General features: G+C 39.6%; 1 protein-coding gene across 1 annotated transcript in view; it reads left to right on the top strand.

The window, feature by feature from the left end:
• The first annotated feature begins 16,704 nt into the window (after nt 1-16,704).
• Nucleotides 16,705-22,639, top strand: part of mcu (mitochondrial calcium uniporter) — a 96,205-nt gene continuing 90,270 nt past the window's right edge. The window contains exon 1 of the mRNA XM_084093718.1: nt 16,705-16,914. Coding sequence (XP_083949844.1) covers nt 16,795-16,914 — 120 coding nt within the window. The 5' untranslated portion in view covers nt 16,705-16,794. The remainder of the gene's footprint in view (nt 16,915-22,639) is intronic.

Raw genomic sequence — 22,639 nt, 5'->3', positions numbered from 1 at the left:
CCATTTCACCAAAAAGAATGACACAGATGTAAGTTGCAACTTGTAAGGGGGTCGCACACCGGACGCGCCGCGTCTAGGACAACTCGAGGTATCGCACACCGGACGCACACTTTTTCAGTTTATGGCCAGCAATATTGTTATGTTTAAGGACATTATGAATTTAAGATAATGTCTGTACTATGTTATGATTGTACTGTACAATTAAATGGAATCGTTGCTGAGTCTGCAATCTGAACACATTACCTCAGAGCGTCCGTTAACTGAATGAATTGAAAATATCACCTGAAAATCCGATAACATCATCCATTTTCATTCAAGCAGCTGATTTCTGTAAATTAATGTAAAACTAAATGTATATTGCAGCACAGGGTGAAGTCAGTATATACATTAGCGGCAGGATTTTGAACAAGGTCCTGAGCCGTAGCTGGGCGCCGCGGACAGACGCCAAAAGGCGCCGCCGGTGTGTGTACACTCATAGAGAATAATGTGTTCGAATTTAAAAGACGTGGCACTGCGCGACCCCCTTGTGTGATACAGTGTTTAAATACAGTAGTAGCACATCATCTATGCATCACCCTACTTCAGGCCGAGGTGGAGCAAAGGGATCAGTGGCCGGAGGTGGAGCCACAGGATCCCCTTGCTTGAGCGAGGCTGGTGGTTGCATGAGCTACGGATTCACGTCACAGCAGAGACGGGGCTGGAGGACTGGCTGAGCTTTGAGGTGAAGGTGACGTACGCTTGACGAGATCAATGACGGTAATTCCAATTCACAACAGATAAAAAAAAAAAAAAAAAAAAAAAAAAAAAAAAAGTCTCAGTGCTGTCTTGAAATGACGATGATTCAGAACAGACAGATGATTCAGAACAGACAGATAATACCGGGTGGGATAGGGTTGGAGGCAATACTTCTGTGTCCAAATCCTTTAGCCAGTCCCCCGTGTACAAATCTACCAGTATTCCCTCTGTTGCTGCTGTAGCTGGCTCACACTCCTGGTCAGACGCACTCTGGGGAACCGGCTCCAGGGCGATGGTCAGCGCTGTTCCCAGGCGGTCGCTGTCCGTCTGCGGGGGGCTCTCGCAAAGTCTCCGTGGTTGAGGGTAGTGGTGGGCTGGGCTCTGGTTCTGGCTGTATCGGATCGAGGACAGACACTCTCCAGAGGGTGGTGTTAGTTGGCTCTGATCCAGAACAGCGATTTGAGGGTCTTGTCATCGTAGGGGCAGCTGACAGAAAGACGGCAGAATAGTTCAGTGAAAACAAAAAAAATTGCACATTTTGGCCAATCGCTACAATCTTTGTTGCGTAATCCATTTTTAGGTCCAGTCAAGACCAAACAAACACTGAGTAAAGGTGAGGAACTTAAATACACATGGTGATGAACTAAATGACGAACAGCTGTGATGATTAGTGTCCATGGAAACTGATGATTGGGGAAACTCAAACAAAGGAACACATGTGACTAATGAAAACAACCTAAAAGTCTATAAAAATGAAACTAAGGGCACGTTTACACAACAACGATATGCTTAATACTGATAGGTTTTTCCTTTGAGTTTTCCGCGTACCGACGACTTCATTGGCAAAACGATCCCCATTCACACGGATCCGCAAAAACATCTAAAAACGCTATATTCTGCTGCCAGGCCATTAGATGGCGATGAAACACTGTAGACTGAACACTTAATATGCATGACGTCATCGTCTTCGGAGATGCGCGTTTTTGTTGTTTACATGGAGACTTGCACTTTAAAAACTGTTTTCAAACGGGTTTTTTTTCAGGCACTCATAACGCCGTTGTCATGTAAATGAACGGCCAAAACACATACAAAGTTTTACGTTTTTAGTTGAAAACTGTGTAGTGTAAACAGCTCCTATAAGAATAAACACAACTGAATAAGTGTGACACCTATAGACTAACCTGTCTGTAAAACCATGTTTTTGTTTTTGTCTTTGTTGTATTGTCATAAAAGGTCCATCACCCTGCTGAAAAATCCAGCTAAACCAGCTTTGGATTGTTGCTACATGGCTTTTAACTGGTTAAAGCTGTTTGTATAGTCACTGGGTACATGATAGGTTGATCAATTGGACAATCGGCCAAAGGAGCCCAAGTCAAGCTGGGTAAAGCTAGACCAGCAAAGTCAATGGAGCTAGTTAGCATGTTCAAAAATACAGCCTTGATTAGTTGAACAGCTTGACAACTTTAGGATGGTTTGACTTGACCTTTCCAGCAGGGTCTGGACATAAACACTTACATTTTTATGTTTACATGGTGTGGGGATTGATATTTGATTCAGCTGACTGATTTAATTTTCTCTTCAAGACGTCTGGCAGCCTTAGCGCAGCTGGAGATGGCTCAGTATCAAAAGTGTATGCCCAAAGCACAGAACACAAGGGCTGGAGACAAGAAATAGGCCACATTTTTGAAAGTTTTTCTCCCTGCATGTTTGAACTTGCTGAGTTCTATTAATTCCTCTTTCTCCAGCCCTCCTCTTTTTCCCCCTCCCTTATTTCTTCCCTGCTTCTCGATATATAATTTGTATCACACACTCCCTCTGCAAAACAGATCGTCTTTGGCAAATTTCCTCTCTGGATCAACCAACCGTGAAACAGAATCTGAGCAGGCTTAGGTGCATAGAGGATCAATCTGCAAACTATTCTATTTTGGATGGTCTTGAATCTTTTGAAGTTAAATGTAGGTCTATAATTTAGTCTGTGTGACGCTTGGCTTTGTCACCAGGTTATAATTGTTGCCATTGCACGCTAAATAATTAGCCACTGTTAGCATGCAAGATCCAGTTACGTCAAGAATTATATATACAAGTTAAACACAGGAGCAGCAACAACTGCAGGTCCATTAATCTAATAATGCTTGTCAAATAGTGATAAAGCAACATTTTTATCCATGTCTATTAGCGCTGAAGTGCATGATTTCTTCCCCTCTAACCAGTTACGGTTAAACCCCGCCCCGTAGCCGATTCTTAAAATGTAATCGGTCAGGTCAATCACTGTGCTGACCCCAATTATAGTCTTCTTCTAAAAGCTGGTTTGTTTAGCAGATACACTATTTTTAAATCTCTCTCCTTGAAAATTAGCCAAAAATACTGATAAAATTTGATTATGCAAATGTTTTTCCATTAAGAAGCTCTCTGGAATGAGAATCTCCATCTAATACGTCCTCACTCTGCCTAGCAATAGCAAGTCGCAAATCTTTGTTTTGCCAGGGTTTTTTGACCTAAACTTTGACCTTTCTACGTCACCTTGCAACTTCCTTTGTCAGTAGTAAATAAAGCAACACAAGAAATAAATGAGCATTCATTAAACAATGCCATGGAGTATTTAAGAAACCTTTCATATTATTATCAAGGTTGAAAACAGTTGTTCTGCCTAATAGTTTTGTGCATTTTTTTCCTCAGGATTCTTTCAGAAAATACAGTATTTCATCGCCAGCAGTGGTACAGTCGTTCATGATGTGTAAAATTGAGTAACTTACAGCAATATTTCAATTCAAGTCTATTTCAGTCTATCAGAAATGTTATTGATCTGTTAAGTGCTCTGCATAGCATATCCAATTTCTCTGCTGTCAGATTGTCAGAATCTCTCTCCTTATCATCGAGGGCTTCTAAATGGCTACTATAAGTCAGAATAAAACATCATGTTTTATTGTTCACTGAAAGAAAAACTAAAATAATCTGCACGCAAATCCATCTTTATTACAATAGACCTATTCAGATCATACGCCTACAGCATGACCGAACTAGCCATATTGGTGGCATATGTGTCCTCATCTCTTTTGTTTTTTTATCCTTTTCAATTTTTTTTTATATCACAGGAAAATGCGTGACAACAATGACAGTATCATGTCTGTTTAATTTCTGAATGTAAATAAAGTGTATATCAGTGTTTGAGGACGTTACTTCGAAACTGTAGCTTGCCAAGCCACTAATTTCATCCACAATGAAAGAAGTAGATGTTAACTATGGAAGCTAGTTTCTTCCTCAAAATAAAAAGGTAGAGTAATAGTGACTTTATATTTCACAATTCTGACTTTTTTCTCACAATTGCAAATTTATATCTCACAATTCAAACTTTTTTCCTCACAACTGCAAGTTTTATATTTCACAAATGCAATTACATTTTATATATTTTAAATGTCATTTTTTTCTTGCATTTGCGAGTTTATATATTGCAATTCTGTTTATATCTCAAATTTTTGTGTTATAGCGCTAAAAAGTGATATAAATTCAGAATTGCAATTCTGTGACGAAAACAAGCTTCCATATACAAAACATAAGTAAACTATACATTCTTTCGACTTGGGCCGAAAGATAAGTAAGTAACCACCTAGCAGAACACCCTAGCAACCACCCAACCTTAGAAACCGTCATGCACTGAAACAACATAGAACACCTTAGTAATCGCATAGTAATGACCACAACACTGTGGCATTGTGGCAGTGACTTTGGCATCACTTACAATTTCTTTCAGAAAATCTAGTTTCTAAATTATTTATTTTTAACCATTATTATTTAACAGTTTGTTTTGAAGCTGTTGTAACATTGACAATATGGATTATTTTTGTTGTTGCCCTAAAAGACAGATGAAGTGCACAGAAACATATTGTAAACTCTGTATAAAATTACGCACACACACTTTTACCGCCACCCCCCAAAATGGTCAAAATACTTAGTTCTGTTTTCCTGGAAGAGAAATATCTGCATGAGAATAAAACTCTCATTTATAGGAAACGGCCGTTAAAGATATGTACTGAAACTGAAATTTAGATGCAGATAGATAAAGAGTAATGAAAGAAATCTGGTTTAAATATAAATAAAAAAACAATGGTTTTGCCTGCAGTGTCCTGCCTTTAACGGAGCTAGAATTGATCCCTTCCCAATTGAAAACCCTGAAAAAGCAGAGCTCTGCAGATACCGGTGTCATAGAAGTCGAGACGATGTTGATGCTGTGGCTATCTGTCATCTGTGTGTGTGCATGAATGAAAGAAATGGACTCAGGTTACTAACTGTTAATCAGGTGTACATGTGATAGTTCCAACAGAACGAGTAATGCTGGTTCAGATTTCTGCTTATCTTGTCCAGTCGTGTGTGTGTGTGTGTGTGTGTGTGTGTACTTGTACAACTATCTTTGTGAGGACCAGTTTAAGTTTTCGACCATTGGAGTGAGGACAAAGAGAGTAAAGTGAGGACATTTTGGCCGGTCCTCACTTTCTGAGACCCCTTTAAAGGCCTGTTTGAAGGTCAAGACTTGGTTTTAGGGATAAGGTTATAATGAGGTTAAGGGTCGGTTTAGGGTAAGGGTTCGGGTTAGGCATTTAGTTGTGATGGGTAAGGTTAGGGTAAGCAGCTAGAGATTGCATTGTGTCAATGAATGTCCTCATAAAGATAGATGTACAAGAATGTGTGTGTGTAATATTCTGCCATGCACAAGTCATCAGTTGTGGAGTCCATTCGACTATGAGGAGTGGTGCATACATCAGGAACTGACAAATGTTTCCGTGTCGTATTGGTTACAAGTCCTTATGTGCTCTCCTTAGACATGACTGCATTCCTGCAACATGACCATGAAATGGGCCGTTGAGTACTGAGTACTTTATCAATTTAAATTATATTAAATATTCCTTTAAAACATTACATTTTTCTTCTTCTTCTCCTTCTTCACAATTTTAAGCAATTAATTAATCCAAACCGCTTCACCTCAGGTGTTCTATCTATCACTTGGGCCTACCTGAAACTTTAATTTATAAAGTTTCTTTGGTTGCCTTGCAAGCACCACTGTTTCCTTCAGGAAATGCAAATCTAGTTCTTCTAATTCTTCTTCTCCACAATTAATTAACTCAAACCTCTGAACAAACAGACTCCACTCGAACTTTGTTTTGTAGATAATTTCAACCTTCTACTCTTCACACAGGATGTGTTTTTGCGTTCCATCTGCACATTTTTTTATTGTAAAGTCACAGTTGCACTTGTCATCATCAGGCGCCAATCACTTCCATTCATGCGCACTTAAACACGGAAGATAAGGGGAAAAAAACTCATGCAAGAAAGTTTGTCTTCTGCTCCTTAATGGTCAAATTTGAGGATTTCTGACCTGCAAATTTGCATGTGCAAAGACCAGTAGTCAGAGACTGACCTCTTGAACTCTTGGATGAATTCAAAGGGCACACAAACTTAAAGGGGACATATCATGCTAAATCCACTTTTTTAGCCCTTATATGCATTTTGTTGTATATTTGGAGTGTTTAGAAGTACAGAAAAGTTGAAATTATTCTCTTCAGGTGCTTTGTTGATATCTTTATATTCTGTTTTGGTCATATTTTTCAACCTGTTCCGATTTTTCTGTTATCTATGACGTTTTTTGAACTATTACGTCACAGTATTTGCAGCGGAACTGCCAAATAAGGACATTGACTTCCGGCCCAACACTTCGAGCAATCCGCCATTTTTATTTCTCGCTGCAATTTTGTAGTCCAAGCTAAAGGATGCAGAAGTTACGAAGGGGTACGTTAAAATGTTCGGTTGTTGGATGTAGTAACCCACACGCTTCATTACACCGTCTAATGTAGATGAACTGCCGCGCTTGTGAGCAGAGAGAGAGAGAGACCCGGTCGCGCGCGCGCGCGCGCACTCTCTCTCTTCGGAGCCAGGCGAAAGTGTAAACAAGACTTCACCGTCTCCAAACTAGACGCTGTCTGCTCCCTCGCACATATTAATCAAAATAAATCGACACGGTGGTAAAAGGTCGGAAGACCAATGTTTCATGTGTAAATACAGTTACACACCATTGCGATACATCCATATGAAGACGTTGTTCTGCAGGTTCGTCGTCTTCATTTTCATCTCGCTCCGGCTCCGACTCTGGCTCGAACATGTAGCAGCTAAGGCTGGCTGGACAAGTCTTCCGTTGTTGACATTTTGTTAATAACGTGTGAATAAAACGTTTCTGTGCCGCTAGATAATCGTATCTCTGCTATCAAACTACAAAAATGGCCGAATGGGGTGGAGTTGAACCTCTGCAACCTGGAGAGGGGGCGGGGTATGAAGTGTCTCAATTGTATTTAAAGAGACCGCACCAAAACGAGTTGCTCTCAGACGCACATCAGAAAAGGGGTAGAAAAGGGGCCTGTGGAGCTATAATAATGAGGAATTCAGACCCAAGCATTGCAGTTCCGCTTTATATAGACTACAAATGTATGATTTATATGTAAAAAGGAACGATTTAAAAGCATGATATGTCTCCTTTAAAGTGAAATCAAAATTTAATTTTTTTTGCTCTTAGGATGAATATGTTAGCCTTAATGTTATGAATTTGTTATGAGGTGTGTTCCAAAACAATGACAAAATTCGCATTTAGGAGATATAAGCATTCAAAACTTACAGTCTCTCACTTTCGCTAAAATGGATCATGGATTTTTATGACGTCACCGCGGACTTCAGCTTCTCATCACATCTTCTGTCCAATCAAATGCTCTCTAGAATGTAAAGTGTCCCGCCCCCTATGCTATAAACACCACCTAGCCATAGCGACCGTGGCTGTAGGCTACCAGACTGTACGTTCGGTAGTAAACGCATGTTACTGGACGCATGTCAACGCATGTTACTGGAGTAACATATACTCGGGCTGTCAGGCACGTCCGAAAGCGAGTAACTTTAGAAAACTAGATCAGCGCTGACGCTGTTTTTAACGATTCAGTTCGATTTGGAGAACTGGTTCGACTGTTTCACAAAAAAAGAACCGGTTCAAAAGAACGATTCATTCACAAACCGGACATCACTACCGTTGTCACGTCACGGTACTTTTATCCCTTAAAACTCATCTTTGATCACCAAAATTACAAATTTAAATGTTTTTTTTCCTTGAAAACAAATGTCTTCATGCCTTAAAATCGCTTGAATGTAACTCTACACCCTTGCCTCATTTAGTATATGTTGTTCTATGAATATGCAAATTAGCCCCGCCTCCACTTACTCACACCAGCTCAGAGATCCACTCATTGACGATCACACATTGACCTGATTGGTTACAAGGTCGTTTGTGACGTCAGAAACACCAGCGATTTCAAACCACGTTTTTGAGACTGTCTTTGGTTCACTGCAGTTTTAAGGAGAAAATACTCAGCAATGGTCTTGACTATGAATTTGCACATGGTTTGTCTTAAAGCATATTAAAAACACCACGTAGACATATAAACAACATTAAAAGCTTGGTTTTCACCACAGGGGGATTAAATCCAATTGATTTGCTGTTCAATTCCAAAGCATGGTATATTAGCTATTTTTGGTTTTTATAAATTTCCATAAACTTTCAATAAAATATTACAATGAGAAAAATAGGGGGTTTGCGTCATGCATCTCAGTTAATTGACGACATCGTTAAAATATTTACATGCAGAATTGACATTTTGGCTCTGTCCGAAATCACCCCCTAAACCCTTAAATAGTCAAGTCAAGTCACATTTATTTATATAGCGCTTTTTACAATACAGATTGTTTCAAAGCAGCTTTACAGAGATAACAGGAAAATAATGTAACAAAGTTTGTTTCCAGAAGAAAATAGCGTCACAGTCCAGCTTAAGTAAGTTCAGTGATGTTTCATTTTGTTGAAAAAAAAAGTTATTAATTTAGATCATTTATATATACTGTATAGCCGCTCAGGAGAAAACCGTGAGAGGACAGCCATTTGTCCTGAGCACTGCCATCAGCTAACATGCTTTCTTTTGTTCTAACCAACCCAATTCCTTTAGTCCTAAAGTTCATGAATACTGGCTGTAGCTATACCTTTGGACTTAGTGTCAGCTAAATCAAACCCCTTCACATGACTGAAGCACTCTGGTCCAGATTGTCAAGTTAAGAACAGAGCTATGGTTTGGTTTTGACTTATCTGTCGGAGTTCATTTGACTCGCCTGTAGCTGCGTGCAGATTCACTGATAAGACTCCTCAGTATTTTTGAGAAGAACAAATATGTGCCTGATTATCCCCCATGGCAACAAAGAGGCGACTCAGAGAGAGTTGTAAGCAGAGAATCAGGATGTCATCCATGTTTTCAGGCTGGTGTCATTGTTAGAAATGGGCCTTTAGGGGTCTGTGACTCAGCAACAGGTGTGAAAAAAGAAGCCTCAATCACATGGCTCAAGTTAACGAATTACATAAGCCTTACAGCTGTTAAACGCACATGTTGTCCTAAAAACTACTGACCATCTGTATATAAAGCTTAAGTCTCAAGATGAGTCGAGGATTTGGTGGGTACTGGGTAGATATTCGTTTGTCTGAATAGTCCAGATTTGCTTGGACCAATGTCACAAACTAACAAAATGTCAAGCATTTAACACTTTAATTACACTGTTAATAACTTATAAAACATCTATATTAAATAGTTTTAAGTAAAACATATAATTTAATATGACAAAATAAACATAACTCTAATAGGTACCAACAAAAGTTATTTTAAAAGGGGACCTATTATGCAAAATTCTTCTCACCAGAGCATTTAACAGCAGCATTCAAGTAAGAAATGTATTCTTATTATAGCTACTAAGTTATTCAGAGAGTGATTTTCTGGTTTTCTTTAGTTGTATGATTGATATTAACAGCATATTCAGCAGTAGTACTGTATATTTTGCTGCTTTCACTTTAATGCACAGATCTAATATACACATGCGATTTCTTTACTTGCTGTTTACATTCACAGACATAACCGACTGTGTTTATGTGAACTTTGTGTGTTTTTGACATAAACTTGTGTGTATTTGATAATTTAATGCAATAAGATGTGAAAGAGAACTTAGATGTGTGCGCACAGAAAACCATATATAAGAAGTTTAGACTGATATGGCTTTAAAACGCATGCAGATAATAAACTTTCATGATGAAGAAGAACGGCAATGTCATGTGAACGTGAACGCAATAGAGATGATAATCACAACCAAACAGATGTTTTGTTTGCTAGAGTATCTGAGGCACATAAAGGCTGTGCCCTCTTCTGGAAAGCGGGTGTGGGGAGCAGCAGCTCATTTGCATTTAGCGAATTATGCACAAAAACAGCATGTGTTTCGTTCCACTTAAAAATTGGCATTTACAACATGGTATAATAAATTATCTGTGGGGTATTTTGAGCTTAAACTTCACAGACATATTCTAGGGACACCTGAGACTTATATCACATCTTTACAACATAATAGGTCCCTTTTAAGGGTGAGGTCAGGTAGAGAGGTTTTTAACTGAATATTCCTTGTAAAACAATTACAGCAGGGAAAAAAATATTCCAGCATGAATTGTACTGTTAAAGTGAATTCATTAATATTGACCAAACTCTACCAGATGTGATTTTGAGCAAAAAAACTCTATTGGAATAGTCTTTAGTCTCTTTGCTAAGTTGCCAGGAAAAAAGTTTCAATTAGAACAATGTAGATTCCCAAACAATTGCGAAAGTTAGATTTATCCAAATAAATCATATGTATAAAATAAGAAGTAAACCTAGTCACCTAACCTGGCAAAAAAATCCCATCAACACACTAGACTAGGCAGACTATAGCAGATTAGGCTATATTAGATATACTAGGTAGCTTAGTAACACATTAGTATGCAAGTAATCTAGTCGGGTAGATATATTATTAAATATATCTATATTTTACACTTAGCTGAAATAAAGACAAAAGGTATTTATCTGTTAAGTTGTGGTGCACATGATTTAAATCCATTCTTGTTTCTGTCAGGGTTCTGTCACTTCATTCTGTTCATTCTTGGTTTGGTGACAGAGCTCAGACTCTCCTATTGTCTTGTCATGGTGAGCGTGAGGTTTCGAGTTTGCTCGGGCTGTGCGCTCCTCTGTCCATGTGAGTTGTCAAACTAATATGGTTTCGGTTCTGTTTTCTCAAAATAGGCTACTGAAGCCGGATTTATTCACTTTTTGTGCAGCTGCACAAACCAATGGAATTCCAGCCCGCCAAAATTGCGGGAGCCGATTGCCAACTCACAGTCCTCCACAGTCGGACTGTCTCTGGCTCCACGCACTGGACGCAAGTGCACGGGAATTCGCGTCATGAACTACCTCGACATCTGGCTGGTTGGAGCACGAGATTGCTGTTCCTTAGCCAGCTCAGAGTCAATTCAGCCAAGAGCTTTCTGTCTCCCAGCAAGCGAGTCACTTTTCTGGGGGCAGTTATCGCTAGATGTCGCCTAGATGTCGCCATTCGTTCCAATGAACTGCCGTAGACAAGGCGACATCTAGTGTATATATCTATGCACCAGTCTGCGTACACGTCACACACCAGGATGCGCGCGCGCCCTCAGATCACTTGGACGTGGCTGTGTATAAGAGGTAAAAACGATAAAAATACTGTTCGTTTTCTCACACAAACCGCTCGTTTCGTGTCTTAGGCCATCAATGTGTACTTACGATGGGGAATTGTTTTAATTTGGACTCTGTGCATGCTCTTTGAGGTGGTGACCATAGACCTGCATTCAATGACTGACAGACAAGAACGGTTTGACCTAAAAATATCAAAATTGAAACTACTGCGGAAAAAAAGACACCTAAGTAGCACCGCTGGGCCTGTTCCACATGCAGTCCCTGCAGTATTGGCTGAATACTCCCGTCCCACTCTTGGCATCAGGGACATTTGCACCTCAGGGTGGACCACAGGCATTTTATTGGGACTGACCTCTAGATGCAAGGTTGTCACGACAGATGCCTCCAACTCGGGTTGGGGAGTTCTGTGCGAGGGCAAGCCGGCGTTCAGCTCCTCGTCCAGCCTGGAGCAACGCCTGTATATCAATGGCCTCAAAATGATGGTGGTTTTCCTGGATCTCAAAACCTTCCTGCCAGCCCTACAGGGACACCACATCCTTGTCCATTTGGACAACATGACGGTGGTAGCCTTCATAAATCGTCAGGGCGGCCTCAGGTCATGGTCTCTTTACAAGATAGCGAGACGCCTCCTGCTATGGGCACAGTGCAACCTGGGCTCTTTGAGGGCGGTGCACGTGCCGAGAATGGCCTCCTCCTGGGCTTGGTCCATCTGATTCTCCATTGGGGTTATTTGTGCGGCAGCCGGCTGGTCATATAACCCTTCAGGCACGGATCTTGTCTGCTTGATTGTCCTGCACCCAAAATAGTGGTCCGGACTATCTTTGCTGAGGCTCCAGCCCCGTGGACTGAGCCTCAATAGTTAGCCTTGCCTAGGGCCCTCGTGGTAGAGCCAAAGCCAGGGAATGTGAAACACGTCTTATTGCGCTTGAAAATGATTTAAAATCACATTGCAATATGCACACAGGAATCAAAATTTTAAGTTTCCAATTCTTGAACTTAAGGATCAGATTTATTCCCAATCCGATTGTATAACAGTGATTTTAAAATGTTTATCTAAAATGAAAAGGTACATTACAGGCCTAGGGGTGGGAGATATTGACAAAAATGAATATCTCGATATTTTTTTCCAATATCTCGATATCGATATTCAGACGATATTTTGGCCATCCTTCAAAGAAATGTGTGCAAACTGGCAAAGAAGGTCCAGTTGGTCTTTTGACTTGCTGCATTTGACCTATTATTAGGCCATAGAAAAAACAATAAAGGAGCTAACTAAACAGAATCTGAGGTAGCTCCTACTTTTTCCACTTACAAAAAAAATAAATAAAAAAACAGAACTAGGCACCTCTTGCAACAGTGATTATTAAGTCAAACAACAATATTGTTGATGATAAATTCAAAGTAAAACATTTTATTTTCAAAACGCTATAAATCCATCCATATTTTCCACAAAACGCTATAAATCCTATAAAGTTTGTCTTTAAAAAAAAGTCTTTTGCCTTTTATTTTTCGTGTTTGCATTTATGAGGAAAAAACAATATTATGTGACAGTTCTCCATTGTGGACGCGAGTACTCTGAAAGCGGCACTAAAAGACTTTCAAACTTTCACAGAGACCTCAAAACAGAAAGCACAAAGCCTTTCTTTAAAACGAATTTCAATTTGTATTAATTGTATCTTAATTTTAATACATTTTTCATTAACCAATTTCCTGGATTTAATACGTAAAAAGTAAATATCGGCTAGCAATCACAACATGCTTGAACTGGAGATTATATCATCATGAACCGGACCATAGCCTACTCGCCTCACAGGCCTAAAAAATTTGAAATATATTTACAGAAAGCTGGTTCTAAGCAAAACCATCCAAAACAAAATAAAATTATGTAGCCTAATAAATGTGCATGTTCACTAGCTAGCCTACTGCGAAGATCGCGAGTCAATAGCCTATCGTCAACTTCATCTTTGCAGCGAAAAAGAAATTAATAAACAATTAAAATGTCTTATTGCAATATTTTACATATTCATAATCATTACTTTTGCTGGTTCTTTGAGGCAGCTTTTTAGGTTTATGGCGTTTTGGAAAAGAGCTCTTCACGTACAAACACCGTTTCACCAAGGCACAGCGGCCCTTCAGCACATAAGAAAAAAAAAAAAAAAATGAAAAAGCACGGACTTACTAATTACGAAACTTTGATGTGGTTGAACAGGTGAAACAGTCACAAATTCCTCTGCAACTCAAACCTTCTCAGTACGAGTTATGAAGGAAGAGAACAGCATTACAGTTTTCAGCGCGTCCTCCTCTCATTGCTGTGTTGTGACTGAAAAAGTGCGTGCAGGAGCACATGCGCAAAACAGGTTTGTAAAATGTCCTTTTGTAAAATGACATATGATAAAATAAAAATAATTCATATATCATTTTACAAAACGGTTTTGCGCATGTGCTTCTGCGCGCACTATTTCGAATTTACGTATGAATGTGCATTTTTGACAACACGGGACCATGGGCTGGTTGCTTCCGGGAATAGTAAGCTTACAGTATTAAAAATCGCTACATTTAATTGTTTAGAAGGTTATAGTGTGCGTTATTTGTTTTCTCTTTAACTTCTTTCAGCTCTTTTCATGTTTGAGGGGTCGGATTGTACAAATTATGAAATATTCGATATCCCAATTTTGCATATCGTCCAGACAACAATTTGGATATTATCGTCTAAACGATATATCGCCCACCTCTATACAGGCCACAGTTCAGGTTTATTTATTGAGAGCTTTTATCAATTGTGGTCATAAAAATGCAGGCAAAGAAAGCAGTAAACCACTCCTTAAGGGTGGGGAAGGAAACCGTGGGTGGAACCAAAGCTCAAAGGTAACACAAATCCCATCTGACCAGCCTTGTAGAGTTAGTCCTTGGAAAAGAAGTTGTTCAGAGATGTTCACATATAAATAGTAGAGTATAAATATTTATTTTAAATATTTTAACATCAGCAGAGATTCAAGTAAGATGTAATGATCTTTCTAACATAACTGTATATGAAAACAATAGTTCAATCCCACAATAAAACAAGACATCTGTCACTGTGTAATCTAAACAGTGGCACTGGTTCGGATCAATGCTAAACTAATCCCTTATATTGATGAATGATCTTTTGGAATACTAATGGAGTTGCTGTGTGTACGCATTAGAGTCATACGTTGAAGACGCACACACAGTCAATCATAGGTTGAACTCTGGAATGTGTTAGAAACAGTTTCAGCTACAGGGTGTGACCTACCATGCAACCCTTGAACAGACAAAACATATATTTAAAAGCCTCAATTGTGTTTGGTTGCTTAGTGATCTTTTTGAGATCAGGACTCAGAGAAACACCATATGCATATATACCAGATTGAATATCAATGAGTGTAAATTGTGATGCTATTGCTTTAAGTGTATTAGGTGTTTTAATAGAGTATATTAAATGCGGTTTGGCATTTTCATGTCCCCTAACTCCAAAGAACTGTTTGAAGGACAGACTAATAATAGAGACATAATTATATAATGGACAGGATGGACCAGTTGCCAAGAGTCAAGAATGAATGACACAGTGACACAGTGGAAAAGCAGGTTTAAGAAATATAGGTTACTCTTTTTATTGAATGTTTATTGAATTTAGTTGTTTCTTTAAAGTGATGGTTCACCCAGTAATGAAAAATATGTCATCACTTGCTCTCCCCATAGTCGTTTCATTTGTGTATGACTTACTTTCTTCTGCGGAACACAAAGTAAAATATTTTGAAGAATGTTGGTTACCATTGACTTCCATTGTATGAACTAAAAGAACACTGAGACAGTTCTAACATAATAGCCAATATAATAGATATATACACTAGATGTCGCCTAGATGTCGCCATTCGTTCCAATGAACTGCCGTAGACAAGGCGACATCTAGTGTATATATCTATGCACCAGTCTGCGTACACGTCACACACCAGGATGCGCGCGCGCCCTCAGATCACTTGGACGTGGCTGTGTATAAGAGGTAAAAACGATAAAAATACTGTTCGTTTTCTCACACAAACCGCTTGTTTCGTGTCTTAGGCCATCAATGTGTACTTACGATGGGGAATTGTTTTAATTTGGACTCTGTGCATGCTCTTTGAGGTGGTGACCATAGACCTGCATTCAATGACTGACAGACAAGAACGGTTTGACCTAAAAATATCAAAATTGAAACTACTGCGGAAAAAAAGACACCTAAGTTACATCTTGAATGCCCTTGAGGTAAACTAAAACATACCAAAATTTAATTTCAAAGTGAACTATCCCTTTAATTCAGTTATATTAAAAATATGTTACTAATTCATTTAAATGTGTGTGTTATGGAGCAATATACAATGCGATTCAAAGATCTATTTTGATCATCCACCATGTTAAAAATAGGAAGTGTAGTGAGTATGTAGACAAGTAGACCTATCCATAATAGGATTGTGTTGTTTATGCCAATTTTTAAGTCAGCACGAAACAGAAGTTTCGATAGTGTTTTCTGAGTGAAACGGCTTCTCATACAAGAAAAAATGTAGGACGGGACTTGATTTTGTGCATTGGGATTGGATCATTAGATCATTGTCATTTACTCTTGCTGCAATCACAAGTGAGTGACAGGTTGTCCCGCCCTCGCGCAAGTAAACAAGTCATAAGTCATCAGAGAAGAGAAGTTGCTGCAAGAGGGAGGGGAAATTGTTTTGATTCAAGGTAAAAAAAAAAAGATGTGCATGGATAAATCATTTTTAATAAATACTGCAATATTCCATGGAAAATAAGAATTTGATTTCATTGTGACTTTAACATGGCTGAAAAAAGCCTACCTTTGGCATCCCTATACTGTCTTTGCAGTGAACAGACGTGTGACTCTCTCAAAATACGTAATTTCGGAAATAAAATATTAAGGATTTTACTTAGTGGTTTAATATTGTATAATAATATATATTCAATATAATAAACTTTTTTTTTTTTCTTTCACAGAGAGAGAACACAAGCGTGCCAGCGTCCCGCGTTCTCTGATTGGCTGAGCTGGCGTTCTCCTCAAGTTGTCAAAACTACATTGCTGCGCCTCTTCTCATTGGACGAAAAGAGTTCCAAGCAGTGCCAGCAGGTAACCGCTCGGCCAATCAAAACTCTCCCTTCATGTTGTCCTAGAGACCGTGTCTACGACTTCCTTATACTGACATTTCAGAACGTGTCATGAGATATAACATTCTAACTGTCTCAGAGTTTCACCCATTAGAAATACTTTGCTTCGAACGCGGAACAACAGTATGTTTCTTTTGAAACATTTGTTGTGTAGGCAATACGTGTGTGTGTAGTGTTGCGTGTGTGTGTATGAAATATTAGCCCAGCCCAGCAGCCCTTCCTATTTCCCCTCCCTTTCCTCCAACAGTCTCAGTCGGTTCGCCCGCAGCTCTTGCGTTCTCTCGGCCGGGGATTCATTTCAGAGATGGCTGCGAAAGTGTGTAGATCGGTCCTCCTCCTGTCCCGGAGCAGCGGAGCCGTAGCCTCTTCCGCTTTCCCCGCATTCGGTGTCTCCTCACAGCGACAGCATCAGAGCACAAGAACGGTGAGTTCCTGGAATGGAAACCGAGCATGGGTGCTGCTACTACCGCTGCTGCTGCTGGACGGGGAGGGTTGTAATGGGAGAGATAAGGGGGCTGGGTTCCTCTTTCTGGAGAGGATTAGATAAAAACAACCCCCGAAGGAAGTGTTTTGGGACGTTGCTGTCCGCATTGAGTGTTGTCGTGCATTGTACAGTGATGATCAGCAGTGCTGCATCATTAACCAGTGCACTTTCAGTCTAGCTATACAAGACGTCCCGTTTACTGGAGGCGTTTACACATGTGCAGTCAGTGTCTTGGCTTGACTCATGTATGAACATTACATTTCAAGTTTGCATGCATGCTAGAGAATTGCACGCGAGCGAGCGGATGCGCTTTTGGCGCATTGGCTCCGTGCAATCCGTTCCTGGATAACCTTGAAAGCAACAGTGGTCTCAACTTTAACGCTGACTGCACGGACAACTCTGAGACATCATGCGCTCTCCGTTATTGATTACGTGGCATTGGACCGTTTCACTGATTTCAAGCATGCAACGTGTTCTTTCAAGCTTTGCCGAACTGGACGGACCGTATGAGTGTGTTTGATCCACTGCAGTGTCCGATTGTGTGTGTGTGTGTGTACAATGCGAACACAGAGAGAGAGAGAGAGAGAGAGAGAGAGAGAGAGAGAGAGAGAGAGAGAGAGTGACAGTGCGGCAGGACTCCTGCGTTCTCACAGGACGTTGCGTTTAAACGTTCTCGAGACGCGTTTTTCAAAAGTTGAACTATTCTTAACTTGACGCGCCGCCTAAAAACGCAACGTAACGCCCGTCTGACGCATGCGTACTCAGATTAAAATAAAATAAAAAAACGCAAGAATGCGTACAGTGAGAACGCCCCCTGCTCGTCTGAGCACTGTCATTGTTGGGGGGATGCATGTTCAGTTCAGTTCTTCGTTTAATTATGCCACTCCTCCTCTTTACTCATACACACCTCCCTTTCTTCCTGCGGGTGTTTCCCGTTTCCATGGGCAAGCCTGTGGGTTTTCCTTTGAGCGAACTCAATGGCGCTCTAGCATGTTTTGGAAGCTCGTCAGCTGGAGAAAAACATGCGGGCAGTCCCCGAGACACCACCATCATAGCTTTTGATTTGTTCCACCTCGATTACTTTCTTGTCAAAACGAGAAGAATGTGAAGAGGAAGGCCAGGAGTTCCCTTTCATATAGGAACTGTGGTATTACCATGAGAATATAGCCTGATTTTGGACGCTAACACATTTGATATACTGCTAATTTTCCACATTTACTAAAAGTACATATTTTTAAATGAAGTGCAGGGGTAGTTCCATATTTTCTGGGCAATGTTATTGTGGTATTACCATGGTATTTTTTGTTTTTGTTTTGAAAAACCTTATAGTACAATAGTTAATACTTTATACTTACATACTTCATTTCCCACATTAGCAAAAGCATGTTATGCTATGTTTTTTTTTGGACAAAGGATAGCATAGAAAAAAACACGTTTTGGTACACTGGCATATTGCTAATACAGTGATATTTTATAGCTTACAGTACCATATTTTATTGTCCATACTTAAAAACTTACTTTGTACTTATGTTTTTGGACAAGTTGGCAGTTTGGACCAGTTTTGTATATAAACAATGATTTTTCAACCCAGGGTTACAAGAAAAAAGTGCATTTGTCGACATGTGCAAATTCACATCGTTGCTTTGTGAATGTGAATCTGGCTACGTTTTTCTTACGTTGCTTCACAGCAGTTCAGAAACGAAATGTCCAGTCAGTGGTGCTAAAAGGATAGTGCTCTATCGCATTAACCTTCCCCATACACTATACCCTACCCTAAATCTAACCAGTTGTGTTAACAAAGTAAACGTGATAAGATGAATGCATTTGTAACAAATGTTTTGTCATGACTCGTGTTTAAGGGGACTCGTATCTGAGTGCACCACACGATGCTGAACCAGTTCAGCTTCCAAGCAAGTTTACTACGTCAGAAAAGCCATACATATGGAGCTTATTATGTGATGCAAACATAGTTTACAGATAATGCAGGTCATGACAGCATTTTGCAAGGAACCTACAAAAATACATTTTTATTAATCAACAATCTGCCCATTTAATCATAATTTGTGTGCAAAGGAATTAAAGTTGTTGGTGTTTTACTGCCACTCGTGTTCATTTGAATTGTGTATAAGGTATGGATTCGGATTTTCAATAAATGTAGGTAGAGGCATGTTTTTCCAATATTATTCAAAACTACCACTGTGACAATAAAGTGATATTCTTTTAAGTTCCTCATGGTACACTGTGGATTAAGCAATCCCATCATGAATTTCTCGTGTTATTTGTTTGTTTCTCTCTGGGCAGGAATATTTGTGGCTCTGCTGGCATTTATAGTGTTTTCCAAACCAAGCCGTGGCCTCTTACGGCGCTCGGCACAAACCTGTCAGGCTGAGACGCGGCAGTGACAGGTCTCTGACAGAAAGGCCACGCTGCCTGAGCATCAAGTCTCAAAGCACCGTTTTATCATAAACATCCGAAGCACAGCTGTGAGGTGTTTAACGAATTGCTACAGCACAACGTTTTCCCGAAGGACTGTGCAGTTCAGTAGAAATAATAAGGCTTTGAGTGTCTAAAAACACTTTGATCCTTAGCTGGACACGAGCAGTGGAGAGTGCTAATGCTAAAAAACGTCCTCTTGGATCACGAGCTGAAACGCCAGTTGCAGTGTCAGATATTAATCCTGACTCTGATGTCAGACCCCTGAGATATGCACTTAACTCTTGTTAGCTCCCTATTGACTCAACTGTTCAATAAAAGCCTCCATTTTTGAATGTGGACAAGTACAGAGACTGATACCCTGTGATCTCTGTGGTCCACTCCAGTGGCTTTCTGCCATGTCTTTTTACGGGTCATCAATCTGGGCCGTGAATTGTTGAGTTTACTCTGTTTCTTCAAGCATATGCAGAGAGCGTATGCGGAGGGTGAGCTAGCTTCAGGGTAACGCTATGAATTCTGGGAGGCGTGTCCCTCTGCATACCTTAGAGATGTTAAAAAGAACCATGCAGCATTAATTGCCAACCATCTGGAGTCATGCATTCCGTACCAAAGATTTTTTTTCGGTCATATTAGCCATTTTACAATGTTTATGCTCCATTCAAAACACATTAGATGAATCGCTTGTGGGGTCAATTATTGGGATTTACACAGACGATTAAATATCAGTGATGACATCATATTGAAGCGGCTCAAGCAAGCATGTATGGAGTGTTTTTCCCATCGGCATGGCAGGAAACGTTGAAAACATTTTGGAAGGAGTGACAATCCAAAAAGTTTGGTTGCATATCAATTTAAAGGGGTCATATGATGCGTTTTCATGGTTTCCTATTTCTTTAGTGCGTTATGCAGCTGTTGGTGAATGAATAAGGTCTGCAAATTTACAAAGCTCAAAGTTTCCCACAAAAAGATTTGTTGTATCTAAAAGAGAAGGCAGATCCAGACCTAGCTAAATATGCCTCGATCGAATCCTCCCTCACGGCCTACGTCACTAGGTGGAAATATATGCATAATGCCACCCAAATGCATATGCAAAGGAAGAGGGCGTGGCTTCAGTCATCGTAGTTGTCGGCGTCATGTCGTGGCGCTTTGTGTTTCTATGCGAGAGCAAAAGCACTTTATTTGGCCTTCCGAAAGTGGATGCATTTAGGTGATCTTTGAAAATATCATCATGTGACCTCTTCAAATGGGTATATAAATGTCATTTTAAAATGAAATGATATTATATACTGGATGAATTTGTATTTTTACTGCCGTCACTCTCTCTTTGTGATCACAAACATCATGAAATCATTTGGTTCCAGTATTTTTTTTTTTAAGTGAACGGTTTTGAATTATAACCCTGCCCAGTGCCTGTTTATCCAATTTGGATTTAAGTAGCCCGGTTAACTGCCGTCATGATTGACTGAGCAGCTTCAGTGATCTAGAGTAGCAGGAGAAGAGGGAGATTGGTCTCTAGACAGAAATTGCAACTCTCATTGTCCGTTTTGACAGCCACAACTCAGAACCGAATACCAGTTTGTGATCGTCCTGAATTATGCTCCAGGTTGTTTTGGCTATCTAAACTATCTAAAAGGACAATGCTTGATGAGTAACATAACCTGACTGATGTGTTCCTGTGGCTTCATATTTGTTTAATTTATATGGTTTTATAATACTGATCTGCCTGTCTCTCTCAGTGAATGTCTCAATAAAGCACTCTCTTATCTGTTATAAGGAGCTCTATATGTTTTCAGATTGCTGTTGGCACACAACTATCCTTTGTGTTGATAAAAGAGAGCACCGCTGTGATTAGAATGCTGACAAGTTAAAATGTGCTTAGATGCACGATCATATTAACAATTAACAAGATTTTTTGCATTTCATCCCCACTAAAGCACTGTTGCCAAAGCCATACACAATAAATGGGACACTATTTTAGAGCATCCTGCCACAAGCACTTTAAAAAGTGGACAAACCAGCCTAATCATACTGGGATAGTTCACCAAAAAAGATAGTTGTGTCATAAATTACTCATCATGTTGTTTTGGACCTTTGACACAAAATAAGATTTTTTTTTTTTTTTTTTAAATGGATTTCTTAGTCTTTTTTTCTCTCCATACAATAAAGATTAATTGGGTCCATGTTGTTTTGGACCCCATGGTATGAACAAAAACATTCCTCAATATATCTTCTTTGGTGTTGATGATTTATGGAGCTTTGCACATTACTACCATTTATGGTTGCATAGTCATAGTAATGCTTGCCTTTGCAAACACACCTAATCAATATATGGATGCTGATTAGATCGATCAGGATTTTAAGAATGAGTAGTCTTTTAAATAGAGGTCTCTCTCTATGTTTTAGCAATGGAGCGTGTCATTTATTCAGCCTTCAGGAATGTCAGAAAGGGCAAACTCTGGGCTGAATAATAAGCTCAAAATTATGCAATACTCTTCCTTTATGTCTCATAAAAAGATGATCCATTGGTTCTGTGTTCATGGTTGTGCACCTAATTATGACTTGGTACAGTTGTGCCTTTAATCATACTAAATCCTTAGATGCGGTTTTGTAATTGACCATTACTATTGCATACATTTGGGTAGGCGTAATCTCTGTGTAAGCTCAACATTGTGTCCCTGTGTATCTTTCCCCTCTGAAGTATAAACACAAAATGCTTAAATAAATAGAGGGATTGACAACATCATAAACAGAAGCTTTTCTTCCAGCTGTATCTGATACTGTGCATAAAAATATACTTATTACCTTACTATTTAGTAGTCGAAAAGCAGTACATGGATTGAGTAGAATGTGTGAATTCATAGCATTCATAAAACAGTAGGTGAAAAAGTACCTCACTTCGGCAGGATTCTGATGTATGCATCCAGTGAATCACATGTGGCCACGTAAGAGGAGATATGAATGGCAGAACATATTTGTTTAAAAAATGCAAAGTTCGTTCCTCAAATGTTGTACTATTAGACAGTATGTGATTTAGGAACCAGCTATATTTGATGCCAGTGACTGCTCCAAAGCCTAGTGAGCTGACTACTGCCGGTCTACTACATTCCTGAGTATCTTCTGTATGCAATGTCAACTCCCTAAATGGGCAGCAACCCTGCTGTGTTTGCGTCTTCTAAATACTATACCTCATGCATGGAAGACTTGATGTCAGTACAAATGATACAATGAATCA

This window comes from Abramis brama (assembly GCF_963993115.1).
Source record: "Abramis brama genome assembly, chromosome: 19".
NCBI classification, from domain to species: Eukaryota; Metazoa; Chordata; class Actinopteri; order Cypriniformes; family Leuciscidae; genus Abramis; species Abramis brama.
This window is presented reverse-complemented; position numbering and strand designations above follow the sequence as displayed.